Source organism: Medicago sativa, chromosome 7 (genome assembly GCF_051527215.1).
Source record: "Medicago sativa cultivar Bolivia chromosome 7, Bolivia_mono, whole genome shotgun sequence".
Taxonomy (NCBI): domain Eukaryota; kingdom Viridiplantae; phylum Streptophyta; class Magnoliopsida; order Fabales; family Fabaceae; genus Medicago; species Medicago sativa.
In genome coordinates, this window is record NC_140755.1 from 102,668,927 (window position 1) to 102,681,624 (window position 12,698).

At 32.8% G+C, this 12,698-nt stretch overlaps 2 protein-coding genes across 2 annotated transcripts; both read right to left on the minus strand.

Annotated features, from left to right (window-relative positions):
* Nucleotides 1-737: 737 nt before the first annotated feature.
* Nucleotides 738-1,577, minus strand: LOC146911494 (Rubredoxin-like superfamily protein). Its single transcript, XM_085725366.1, has one exon. The coding sequence runs from the start codon at nucleotides 1,462-1,464 to the stop codon at nucleotides 913-915; it is 552 nt and encodes a 183-aa protein (XP_085581492.1). The 5' UTR covers nucleotides 1,465-1,577; the 3' UTR covers nucleotides 738-912.
* A 1,687-nt stretch (nucleotides 1,578-3,264) lies between these two features.
* LOC146911495 (putative transcription factor At3g04930) lies at nucleotides 3,265-5,171 on the minus strand. The gene has a single exon (XM_085725365.1). The coding sequence runs from the start codon at nucleotides 4,897-4,899 to the stop codon at nucleotides 3,586-3,588; it is 1,314 nt and encodes a 437-aa protein (XP_085581491.1). The 5' UTR covers nucleotides 4,900-5,171; the 3' UTR covers nucleotides 3,265-3,585.
* Between the last annotated feature and the right edge of the window lie 7,527 nt (nucleotides 5,172-12,698).

Consider the following 12,698-nt stretch of genomic DNA (forward strand, 5'->3'; position numbering starts at 1 on the left):
AGAGTCTTTATGATTAATATAATACTTTTAATTTGGAGAGTCTTATACCAACTCAAAATTTAAAAAATTTATCTAACCTTTTCAAAATCCTCAAAAAAAAAAAATTCTTCGATACATTTTATTAGCTGTTCAAAATAAGATATTTTTTTTTGTATTATAAAGAAAAATGAACTTCTCAAAGCTCTTCCTTCGAAAAGTTCTATATTCTTTTTACTTCCTCCTTACTATTTGTTTAAAATCATTCTATCCCCCCGAAACTCCCAAACAAACCCAAAATGTGAACCGGACAAAATGAACTCGAACAAGGTCTCAAAAAATGCATGTGAAATGCTTGTCCTTCTCAATCCTAACCGCCTCTTTTTCTTTTTGTATGTGATAGTTAAGCTTGTACCAGCAAAATCCGACATATAAAATTTAAATCTTTAAAATGAAATAAATTTTAAATTGTCTTAATTTATGCACTCTTTACACTGTCAATCAAATTGTAATTGTCAGGCCATTAAAAACGTTTAGCTTTAAACCTAACTATTTTTAATGGTAGTTCAACTAGTTTGAACTAAACTAAAGGATGAGGAGTTAGAGATCCTCAGTTTAAATCCGGACGAAAGAGTCACATATATTATTTGTTTCCATATTTGAAGCTATCTTCCAGTTGGACAGAAGTGCAGGTAGTCAATACTAAATAATTTGCCAGAATAAGAAAAACTTGGGCTACCTTAGTTTCCCTCAGAGACAGATTTCAGATTTCTAAGGAAAATGGTTTGTACTGTGTAAGATGAATGATTGATAATCCTCATACTTGGCTCTTACTATTGAGTATTATTAACTACATTACATACACTTGTCACCAACAAAGCATTGGACAAAAAATACAAGCAAACAATTAATACGCATCCAATCCAACAAAGATAACTATTGTATGAAGTAGCCACTGAGAAAAAGTGCAAAGAAAAACAACAAAGTACCATAAATAAGCACAGTTTTCTGACCACCAGTAAGAGAATTTCCACCAAGACCATATTGTTGATTCTGAGCAAAACCAGCAATTTCAACGCTTTTACTTTCAAAGAAACTTTGTGCAGCACCACAAGTGGGACATCTCCAATCATCTGGAAGCTTTTCAAACTGAAAACCAGGTGGAATTGGATACGAAGGGTCACCTACACCTTCATCATATTTATAACCACATGAACGACATTCATAGATTCCTGTATTCAACACAGCGAACTTTTCTTCCAAACGACGTTTTTCTGAGTCGGGTTTTTCAGACTCTGAAGTTGTATCTTCTTCATTTGATATGTCTACAGAGTTTACAGTGAAGTTTCGTGGATGAAGGGGTTTGAGTTTGTTGGAGTGATGGGTTTTGGAAAGGAGAAAAAGGGAGGGGTTGGTGTAATGGAGTTTGGGTTTGAGAGGATGGATTTGAGAGAAAGGAGTTGAGAGATGGAAAGTGGAAGCAGCCATTGTTGTTGTTAGTTTGAATTAGTTAGACAGTGAAGTTGAACAGAGGAGGTGTGGACGATAACCTATCATCGTAATGTGTTGTTGGGATGGAAACACGCTTGGATAAGGTAACCCACTTTGTTTCTTTTTCTTTTCTTTTTTTTTTTTCTAAATAAAAAAAAAAACTAAGTATTTTGATTTGGGCTTATGTTGGTTTGGGTTACTGCAATTTGGACTCTTGCCTACTCCCTTTTCTGTGTGCTCTTCTGGCCCTCTTCATTGCTTCCAAGCACCACAAATTTCCCGTTTTGCCCTTGATCATAGTGTTTGCAAGATACGAATCGAAGCACTTTGGGAGTTATCTATTTAACTGGTCTTTTTGTATGTTAGAATGTTTGGGGTGTTGCTGTACTTTCGCAACGTTTGAGAGATACAACTGAATATTAGGTCCTTAAAATGTAATGTTCGGGAGATAAGAACTGAATACAATTTGGGAGGTTCCCCGAAGCTTATGCAAAATTAGTAGGCACAACAGAACCCCAACACAAGACCTTATGACCAAGTAATGCTCAATTGTTCAACAAATAACAGTTCGGGAGATAAGTCCCAAACTACTTTAGTTCATGTCCTCCCAAACATTATGTTTAAGGACAAAACAGAAAATTTGGGGGCTTGGAAGCAATGAGGGAGGTCAGAAGAGGTCTTTCCGCAAATGCAGCTTGACTAGAAGTTAGGAAGGAATTCGGGGATTTCTTTTTCCCTCCTACTCCCTCCTACACTTCTAAAATGACAGACGTGTTTTTTGAAGTATACTTTTTCCGGAAAGTAGTATTCTTTTTTCCTTTCTTAAAATATACTGTACTTATGAAGTGTCTGTAGGAGAACAAGAAAAGAGCTCCCAAAAAGTTTTCCTACCCAAAATCACTTTGAATGTACGCATTGGATGTATCACATTTTTGTGTTGTTGACATATGTACTTTCAGAATCATGTAGGTAAAGTTGCTTCTTAACTTACCCAAGGGATGCCGAGAGATAAAATGCGCTAGTTCCCCCTATCCGAATTGCACAAATAATGATTTTTTTTTTTAGATGTATACATCTAGATATATGTTAGCACCGAATGTTAAACACTTAAACCGTTTAATAAGATTTTTTTGGTAAGTTTTCTTGACAATGTCAACGAATCAACACTATGGATGCATTTTGGATTGAGTAATGATATTTTGACATCCATTTGATGACAACTTTCTTGACAACTTTGTTTTTCTCACTTCTTATTGGTCAAAAACAATGGAGAGAGAAAAAGGAAGAGAGAGGATAACAACATCATGTGAGTATGAGAGAGAAAGTTGTCCAAAAGTTGTCAAAAAATGGTTGTCAAAATATCATTTCTCTTTTGATTATAGAAAACACATAAATAAATTATGTAAGATGGCTTCAATAGTTGTCTTTATAAAGGATTTCCATTCACATGTCACTCAACCTTGATTAATTAAACATTTTATTCCTGTGCTATTTTCCTTTTTGCCACATGACACAGCACTATCGTCGTTATTTTATATGACATTGCGGTGCATAAATGAAACATTGGATAATGGATAAACTAATCATTGCACAAATCTATTGGAGTAAAAATATAAAATCATCACGCAAATCTATGGAAAAAATATAACATCAATGTACTAATCTAAACAATGTCAATGGTTAATCCTTGTTTCTAACAACACCACCTAATAATACTTTCATCTCTGATCTCTGGATTGATTATGTACACATAACATAACAGATTATTAAAATTCAAAGCAATTCTGTCAAAAAAAATCCAAAGCAATTACAAGGTTGTATTTTATTAAACAAAATTACTCTACGAAATCATCCATCACAAAGAAAAATTAAGAATGAAAAGTAACTAGCTGCTAAACTATGAGTATCATTTCATCAACCATATTGGTGGATAAATTATGAAGCAAATCTGTATAAAGTAAACATGAAGAGAAAATTGAAGAATTACAATAACTTAAACTAAGCACTAAGTTAAAACAAGAATTAACTAAAATCTAAACTGTGGATTGAGAATTTTCTCTGCTCTGAAACTTACACGCAATTGTAAGGTCCCTAGTTCGAATACGGATGAAGCAACATTCACAGTTGAGCTGATCCACCAACTGAACGCAATTCATCAAGAGATGTTTTGATCTGATCTTGAACTAACTCCAATCTCTTTGAATACACTTCCAATTCCAAAATCTGTTGCTTCCTCCATTTCTCATCCACCAATTCTCCACCTCCAAAACCTAAATTCATCGTCTGAAACGGTAGCGGATTCATCGCGAAACTTCCACGCGATCCAAACAGTCCTCCTCCCATTGCACCAGCCATCAATTCCTTAAACGGCGATAAACAACTCCTCACTGTCTCTTCAATCACACCAGCTACACCATTCCCAGCAGTACTACAATTATTACTATAGTTATTAGCATGAATTGCAGCAGCATTAGTATTAACATTAGGAGTAGTAATTGTAGGTGTTATTGCAGGATTAACTGTAGCAGTTGTAGCATAAGCATTAGGATTAGGATTGTGATTGTGATTGTGATTGTGATAGGGATTAGGATTATTGAGGTTGATATTGAGATAATCACGATCTCTGTTTGATGCTACCGCATCATTTGATTCACGCTTCTCAAAGCTTCTGATAGAAACGGATCGAGGCCGTGAACGCTTCCGCGTGGTTGAATTTACCTCGCTTTTGAGAATTACGGGAGTGAAATTGAGGTTAGGGTTAGGACTTGGATTGAGATTGATTTCATCGTCGTCTATAGTAACATCACCGGCGATTGGCGCTACGTTGTTCCAGATCTTGCGAGAGATTTCAAACGTGGCTTGATCGTGAGCAGTTTTGAAGACGAATTCCTTACCAGAGCTCATTTTGCTCACAACGTTTCTGTATTTCTTCTTCAACCTTCGGATCTTCTCAACGAGCTGGTTTTTGTTGAAATCGAGTTGAAGCTTGGATTTGATTTGATCGTAGAATTGAGCGGTGTCGTTGTGATGAGAAGAACCTCTCTGTGTTGTGTAATCGAGAAAGCCTTGTAACAGTTCCATCTCGTCTTCGTCGGTCCATAGACGTTGAAAAAGCTTGCGTGAATCTTCAACCATAGGTGGTTTTTTCTCCTCAATTTGATCCAAACGTTGACGTTTGGAATCGGTTGAGTCGGCGAAGATGATCGTGGTTGCGGTTGGTGTTAGAATTGGAGGTCTGAGAGCTCCTCCGGGAACGGCGACGGTGACGGAGGGAACGGAGATAGAAGCAGAAGCAGATGGAAGATCGTTTTCTTCGTCATCGACTAAAACGTCGTCGTCTTCCTCATCTTCTTCTTCGTATTCGTGAAATTCGTCTTCTTCGTCATCGATGTCTTCTTCAGCGAAAACGGTGTCGTGTTGCTGTGAAGCCATGGGGAGAGAGAGAGTTTGTTTGGTTTGGTTAGTGGTTGGTTAGGCGAAGAGAGAGAGAGTGGGGACGAACGAACGCACACGGGTTTGGTTTAGTTTAGTTTATGATGGAATGGGTTGGACTGATTCATTCATTCACGTTTGCTTGGTGGTGGTAAGTATAGTAATGTAATGTACGATTTGTTGTTTGTAAGAGTGGTTTTCGTTTTGGTTTAGGTGGTGGACCAACTAACTACTCCTCATAGCTCGTACTCTCTCTTTTCCCTTATTGTTACTGTCCATTTTTTGTTCGACCGAATCAAATTACTTACAATAAGTCACTTTAGTCCCCGAATGGAAAATGAGTAATCACTTTAGTCCCTGAATGCAGAGAAATTGCAAAACAGTCTCTGAATGTAGACTCTGTTGGTCAATTTCAGGGACTAAAGTGACTAACGGAGTAGGGACTAAATTGACTAACGGAGTCTGCATTCAGGGACTAAATTGACTAACAGAGTCTACATTCAGGGACTATTTTGCAATTTATCTGCATTTAAGGACTAAAGCGACGACTCATTTCCTATTCAGGGTCTAAAGTGACTAATCTCCTATTTTATTTTTAATAAAAAATAATTATGTTAAAAATACAATGCATAATATATAAAAGGTCCAAAGTTTAAATCCCATCACTAAGAAAAAAGGGACAATACTTCTCATTTTGGTCCCTTAAATGAAAGGAAAGGTTAAATGTATCGAAATTTTAAAATAACATCTGATTATGCATTTTGTTCGTCAAAATAATTTTGACATTAAAATGTTGGTTAATATTATCATATTAGTCCCTCGATATGTTTGTTTATTATCATATCAGTCCTTATTGGGGTATTTATTGATCCTTATATGAAAAGATTTATTGTGTTCAATAAGAGATTATTTTAGCTTTAAAGACTATCTTGACTAATAAAGTGCATAATTAGAGCATCCACATTGGAGACCATCAATCTTGAGGTCTTAAACGGATCCACATGAACACATCACTTTTTTATAATTTTTTTAATAATAGTACATAATAGGTACTCAACCACTCAAATAGAGATCCTTTAACAAAATGTATAAATAGGTCACACCAATAACTCTTTGTCATTTACATTTCAACAAAAGTAACTCAACAATGATTATTTTATTAAAAAGTGGTGTGCGTCCACTTAAGAACGGGGTCTTAAGTGAGACTCTGGGTCTTAAGAAACCCCCAAAAAAATTCTCCAATAGGATATCTATTAGGTACCGAGTCTTAAATGGTGAAGACCTCGCCATTAGGATGATCTTATGGACTATTTTAAAATTCTGATATATTGAAAGACTGTTATGATTACTCGTTAACCATTCAATGACCAAAATAATTACCTATTTTTATGTTTAGATGAGCATAATATAGATGGTAGTGACGTTGCAATGCACAGTTTTCAAGGCACGGACATCAAAATACTTACTTACTTATTTACCTTAAAGATAAATTCCCACTAGTCATTAGACACAAACAGTTTGATCAACAAAATTTTTACTAATAAGATATTTTCATTCTTTTTTTACAAAAGAAGACATAGTCATAGTTTTTTTATGTAAAAAAAATTAGGGTTATGGAAAAAAAAAAATTAGGGTTATGGAAAAGTGGTCACGATCTCCATAAATTCATTTTATTTTTATTAAATTTCAATAAATTCATGTTTACTGCTATTTCATAATAAAGTTCTTTTACGACAAATATTAGTAATGTTAGATTATTTTTTTTATTTTTTTTTTTGTCCTCGTGAGCTTAGCTCAGTTGGTTTGGACAATGCATAAAATATGAAAGGTCCGGGGTTCAAATCCCGGCCACCACCAAAAAAAAAAAGAAAAAAAAGATTTTTTTTTTGTCATCCTGAGCTTAACTCAGTTGATAAGGACAATGCATTAATATATGCAAGGTTCGAGGTTCAAACCCTGGTCACCACCAAAACAAAAAAAAAAGATTAATTTTTTTGTTCGGGTTAAAACTCGTGATCTTCAATTTTTTATCTCTTAACTCAAACAAGTTGAGTTACCCAACCCCTCAAATTTTAATCTTGTACTCAAGATCTTCAACTCTTTATCCTTTAACTCGAAAATAATTAGAATCAATCATGAGTATGATTTTGAAAATAAATGTTAAATAGTTCTGATAAATATCTTAAATTTCGTTCTTAATCCATATAAATTATTTTAGCAAGTTTTGGTCCCTCAAATGTTTTCTATCACAACTTTTGATCTTTTTTATTAAATAAACTCATGTGTATCCTTCAAAATATTGATTTTTTTGCGCTTATGTTTCGTAGTACATTATAAAAACCTCTCTTTCAAAAGTTTAATTTTTTTAAACAAAGGATGAATTAAATATGAACTTTTAACGTTCAAAAATACATATTTGGTTAAAAAAAATTATGAAATATTGTTATAATATTCTAAACAACTTTGAAAAAATGAATTCAAAAACATGAAAGGTATAATTGACTTAAAAACATGAATCAAAAGTCATGATGAAAAATATTTAGGAGACCAAAACTTGTTAAAAAATTAAAGCATCTAACAATGAAATTCAAATTATTTACAGGTTTCAAAAACTTATTTAACTTTAGGATTGTCAGATAGTGTGAAAAATTGCATGAATTAAATCCATGATCATACACTTTATGTCCATTTTTTTTGTCAAGTAGCCTAACAACTAGAGAAATTCACTTTAAAGGTGATTAAGTGGGGGTGTCAGGGATTCGAACCCCAGCCCATGCATATATTATGCATTATCCTCTACCAAGTGAACTAAACTCGCATGACACCTTATGTCCATTTATAAGCACCATTGTATATTTCACTTTTATTCAAATATAATTTGCATAATCAATATTTTTATTTTACGTATAACCCTTTCTTACTCCCTCCGATTTGATATAAAAGTAAAAGTTGAATTAACAAAAATTGATATATCTGATTCAAATGTTAAACGAAATACATCAATTTTTTTACTCAACTCTTGCTTATATATAAGAATAGATGGTGTATTTTTTTACTAGAAGTACATAACTTTTCTTTCAGGGGAAGAAGTATATAGCTGTTAATCACCAATTGTTTATAATTGTATTTAATGTTAACTTTTAATATTTTAAGATAAATTGATAACTAATTCCAGTTATATTTAAAAATAATAGTAAATGCTCTCAAAAAAACACATATTTGAAGAACATTCATATTTTGAAACAATTTTCTTTTTAAACTCTGCTTACAATTAGAAGTGGAAGAGGAGGTATATAGTTAATTGTAGAATGGAAAATAAAATAATTGAATGCTAAGGTATGTTAAAAATAATAATAATATTCCAAAGGTATATAAGAGTATTTTTCATTCTTTCAACAACAAAAAAAGGAGAGAGAGGGAGGGAGTATTTTTCATTTTAATATGGTAGATAGGATAGACTGATAGAGAGATTTGGGTTATTCTAGTTCCACTTTGAGTTGGACTTGACTACTTCGCATTACAAAGTGCCATCTATCCATATTATCCAGCTGGTAGTTAGCTGAACTTGAAACTCATCGATTTCTTTCATTTCACGTTTCTTTCCAATTGCCAATTAAATCCATTGCGTGTCCCATTTACATTATCAAGCAACTGTTTCATTTGTTTGTTTTTTAATATGTAATGTAGTAATGTACTATGTGACACCATTGAATTTAAAAGAAATCTTTATCAAATGGTCAAGGTTGTTATATTTTTGTTCGTCACACAGAAATTAAGATTAATTTGATTTAGAACTTATTTTATTTTGAGGTATAAGTCGGTCTCTTAAGTTCCCTCAAAAAAAAAAAAAAAAATCGGTCTCTTAAAAAAAATATTGGTAAAATTAAAAAAGCTTCTGATTGGTTAATGCAAGTTGGTATATTTCGTCAAAACATAAACAATAGTTGTGTTGATGCGGTAAATTTTATCTAAAATGGAGAAAAACGTTTTTTATTTCCCTTTCTTCCTTTCCAAATCAATATCCCCCCTTGTTTAATTTAGGGCAAGATTTCCAAAATCAAAATCATCACTTATTCTCCAAATTTGTTGATGTCGCTGTGATTACAAATAAGAATTTCAAGCAATTCATAATCGACTTTGACTATAAATTTACAGTGTTGCTATTTCTCGCAAGGCTTTTTGTCTCGATCTCGTCTCGAACTGCTGTGCAACCAATCACATCACATGCTGGCCGGGAAAAAACGGGTTGATGGGATAATGGAATTTCAATTGCATAGCAGTAATACCGCTTAGTGATGTTCTCGTTATGATATTTTTCGCTGGTTTAAGCATTTTCCATAAATTTATTCTCAACTCAATCTGTTGTTTTTTTTTTTTTTAAACATACTCAACTCAAACTGTTGTCATTCATTTAACCGCATACAAAATGAACTTTTAAAATTAGAGTTTTAATATTTGGCCCGAAATATGTGATTAAATTCTTACATCTCCAAGAACCAGAAAAGGGTAATTTCAAATTCTAAGAAGATAAAAACCAATTGGGGATATTTTTAAAGAACTAAAATTGAATTCAATCATTTTACATTGACCAAGTACATTTCTTCTATTTTGGTAAAAAAAAAAAAAAAGGTTAAATATGTTTTTTGTCCCTATAAATATGTCAACTTTTCGTTTTAGTCCCTCTAACAAATTTCTTCATCTTTTAGTCCCTCAAAAATTAGGCAACTTCACTTTTGGTCCCTCCTTTAAAGTAAACTCATACGTAGAATTCATATTTTTGAATAAAATTTTGCAGAAAAATTCATAATATTACAAGAACATCTCCCAAAAAAAAATTAGAACTTTTTAACAAAACATGAATTTAATATGAATTTTTATATTTTTTACGGTTAAAAATTCATATTTAATTTGTGTTTGTTTAAAAATTTTAATTTTTTTTGAGAATTTTTTTTACAATATTCTACACATTTTTCCACAATTTCATTAAAAAATACAAAAAATAACTTAAAAATAGGGACTAAAAGTAGTGATTGAAAATTTTATAGGGACTAAAAGTTGAAAGAAAATTTTAAAGGGACGAAAACGAAAAGTTGGTATATCTATAGAGACCAAAAATATATTTAACAACAAAAATACATATCTTCTATTAATCATCTGCATAGAACTATGAGCAAATATCATTTCCTTAAGATTCACCGAAGTAAAAATAGTGTAGTCATTATTTTATGATCCAAATAATTTTTGGGTTACGCTAACAAGTGTTCTAAGGAAACTAAAAATAAAATATTTGCATTGAATTCAACAATATTTTAACTTTTAAAAACTTAAATTTATCATTTTTCACCATTTTTCCAATACAATATTTCTACATTTATCCTCTTAAGCAATGTTCAAAGGACACTCTTTAGCATTTTCCATAATTTTTTTATATTGTATGTGGCATTTACGGATCAGGTTTCTCTGCTGTAAAGTTTTAACACGGTTTCACGTTGTAATAAATAATATCCGCTGATTTGAGATCGTACGACTCATATTTCATCTCGGTTTCACACAATAAAATAATCTCGGCCATTAACTTGATCGGACGATTGCCATTTGAGTCGTATTCCAACATTTACATACATGTTTTTGACCAAACTGTCACATATTATTCGGGCTGGTGATAGATTAGAACTCCTCTGTTTTATTTATGAAAAATGTTAAAGAGTGTCTTTAGGGCATTGATTAAAGTAACAAAAATAAAAATATTGTAACGAAAAAATGGTAAAAAGTGGTCTTGTTAACTTTTCAAAAGTTTAAAAATTGTTAGGGATGGGAATTAGACCCAGGCCCGATGGATACCCGCAAAAAAATACCCACAATGGATAGGGTAAAACCTCGCTTTCATGGGTCCGGCTTGGGTCTGGTTACTACCCGCTAATTTAAATGGGTATGGGTACGGGTACTATACTGCCCAGCCCCGCAACCCGCATATACATATTTATATAATATGATAAATAATTTATTTATTTTTGGTGTATAATTAATTAATTATTTAGCTATTTAAGCCTAAGCCTAAACCTAAAAACTACTTAATATAATAACCGATTCCTCCTGTTGGTATATAATATTTGAAAGATATTTTGGATGCTTTTTATTTTGTTAAATACTACGATTCGTACTATTTTATGAGTTAATTTAAAAAAAATTGAACCATAATTTTATTTCAATTTTTATATTTTTATTGTCTTTTTATAGTTAAAGTGCGGGTAATGGGTACGGGTATGGGCATTAAAGTACCCATAGGGGTATGGGGAAGGGCACTAAAGTTGTTGCCCACGAGGGTATGAGCTCGGGTATGGGTATTTTTTCCAAATGCGGGTATAGGGAAAGGCATTGTAGTATCTTATTCTTACCCATAAGGTACCCATTGTCATCCCTAAAAATTGTTGTTTCCAATGCAAAGCTACTAATTTTAATTACCTTAACAAATGGTTCAATTAGTTTCAAAAGTTTAAAAATCTATTCACCATTTATATATTTTCCACAAATTTCTTAGCAATTAGTTTCATTAAAAAACAATGGTTCAATAAGTTATATAATATTACAAACGTTTTTTTCAACTACGATGACATCAAAAATTTGTCTCGTTAACATAACTAAGTTGACAGGGATAATATATTGTTATATACAGTGAATGAGGTTCGAACCTTAGATATTTCACTTATTAACTTTAAAATGTGAATTCTAACAACTAGGAGTGCAGGTATGCTCCATTTGCCATCAGCTCCATTTACCCCATTTAGGGTATTGAATGAGTGACACGTGGAAAAAATGGTTTCAATGGTTCAGATTAAAAATAACCAAAACATTATTATTTTTAATTAAAAAACAAAAGAAAGATGTAACAGAACTCATGCACTTTCTTTCAACTTCTCTCTAGTGAGAGAAACTCCAACTTATCTCTAAACTTTCTTTCTCATTCGTTCATTGAGGAGGGGTGGTTTTAGGTCATTTTTTGACCTAGAATCACTCCTCTACATCTCTTTCCCTTTTTCTTTCCATCTAAATAAGTGGTTTTCACATATATCAAGTTTTTCCTTTTGTGTTTTTGTGATTTCGTCGTTTAAGTGCGGCGTTGTGTTGTTCGTCGTCTTGTGTGGCGTTTGATTTCGCGTCTTGTCGCGGTGTTCGTTTATTTCCTATTGAAAGATCGACATCAGTCAATTACAAATTCAACCAATGTTTTGGGCATCAACGTTGCAGATCCGGAAGCATGAATATTTCGGTGAATTTGGTTTTATCATATTATTTGTAGGCATTTTGTCGTTGTATGCTATTAAATTGGGTGTTGTGAGTTTGTTCGCTGATTCACCCTTTACGTTTTTAGCGATGTTTGTATCTGATGTACTCTATCAATTTGAATGAATGAATATCGTTTTGTTTTTGTCAAAAAAAAAAAAAAAGATGTAACACGTGCTTCTCTCTTCTTCTCTTCCTCAATCCATAACCACTCTTTCTCAATCGCTCACCGCCATGCCTTCCGCTGTCGCCGCCGCAGCCATGCCTCCCGGCGATGCCGTCGATCAAACACAGCATCTCTTCTCTTCCTCTCACCTCTCCCTCTCACCTCTTCACCGACCATCAGATGGAGATTCAACAATTTGCATCCTGACTTTGTGAATAGATTTCAAAACGCAAAAATTGAGTTTGAGTCAATTTAGTGATTGGTTGGAGAATGTTCAAGGCATGAGATTTCACAGAGATAATTTTTTCATATAGTTTTGATGATTTAAATGATGATAAAATTCATCTCTTGA

Excerpts from the sequence above, each read along its gene's own strand:
- LOC146911494 (XM_085725366.1), bottom strand. The coding sequence starts at position 1,464 with ATGGCTGCTTCCACTTTCCATCTCTCAACTCCTTTCTCTCAAATCCAT.
- LOC146911495 (XM_085725365.1), bottom strand. The coding sequence starts at position 4,899 with ATGGCTTCACAGCAACACGACACCGTTTTCGCTGAAGAAGACATCGAT.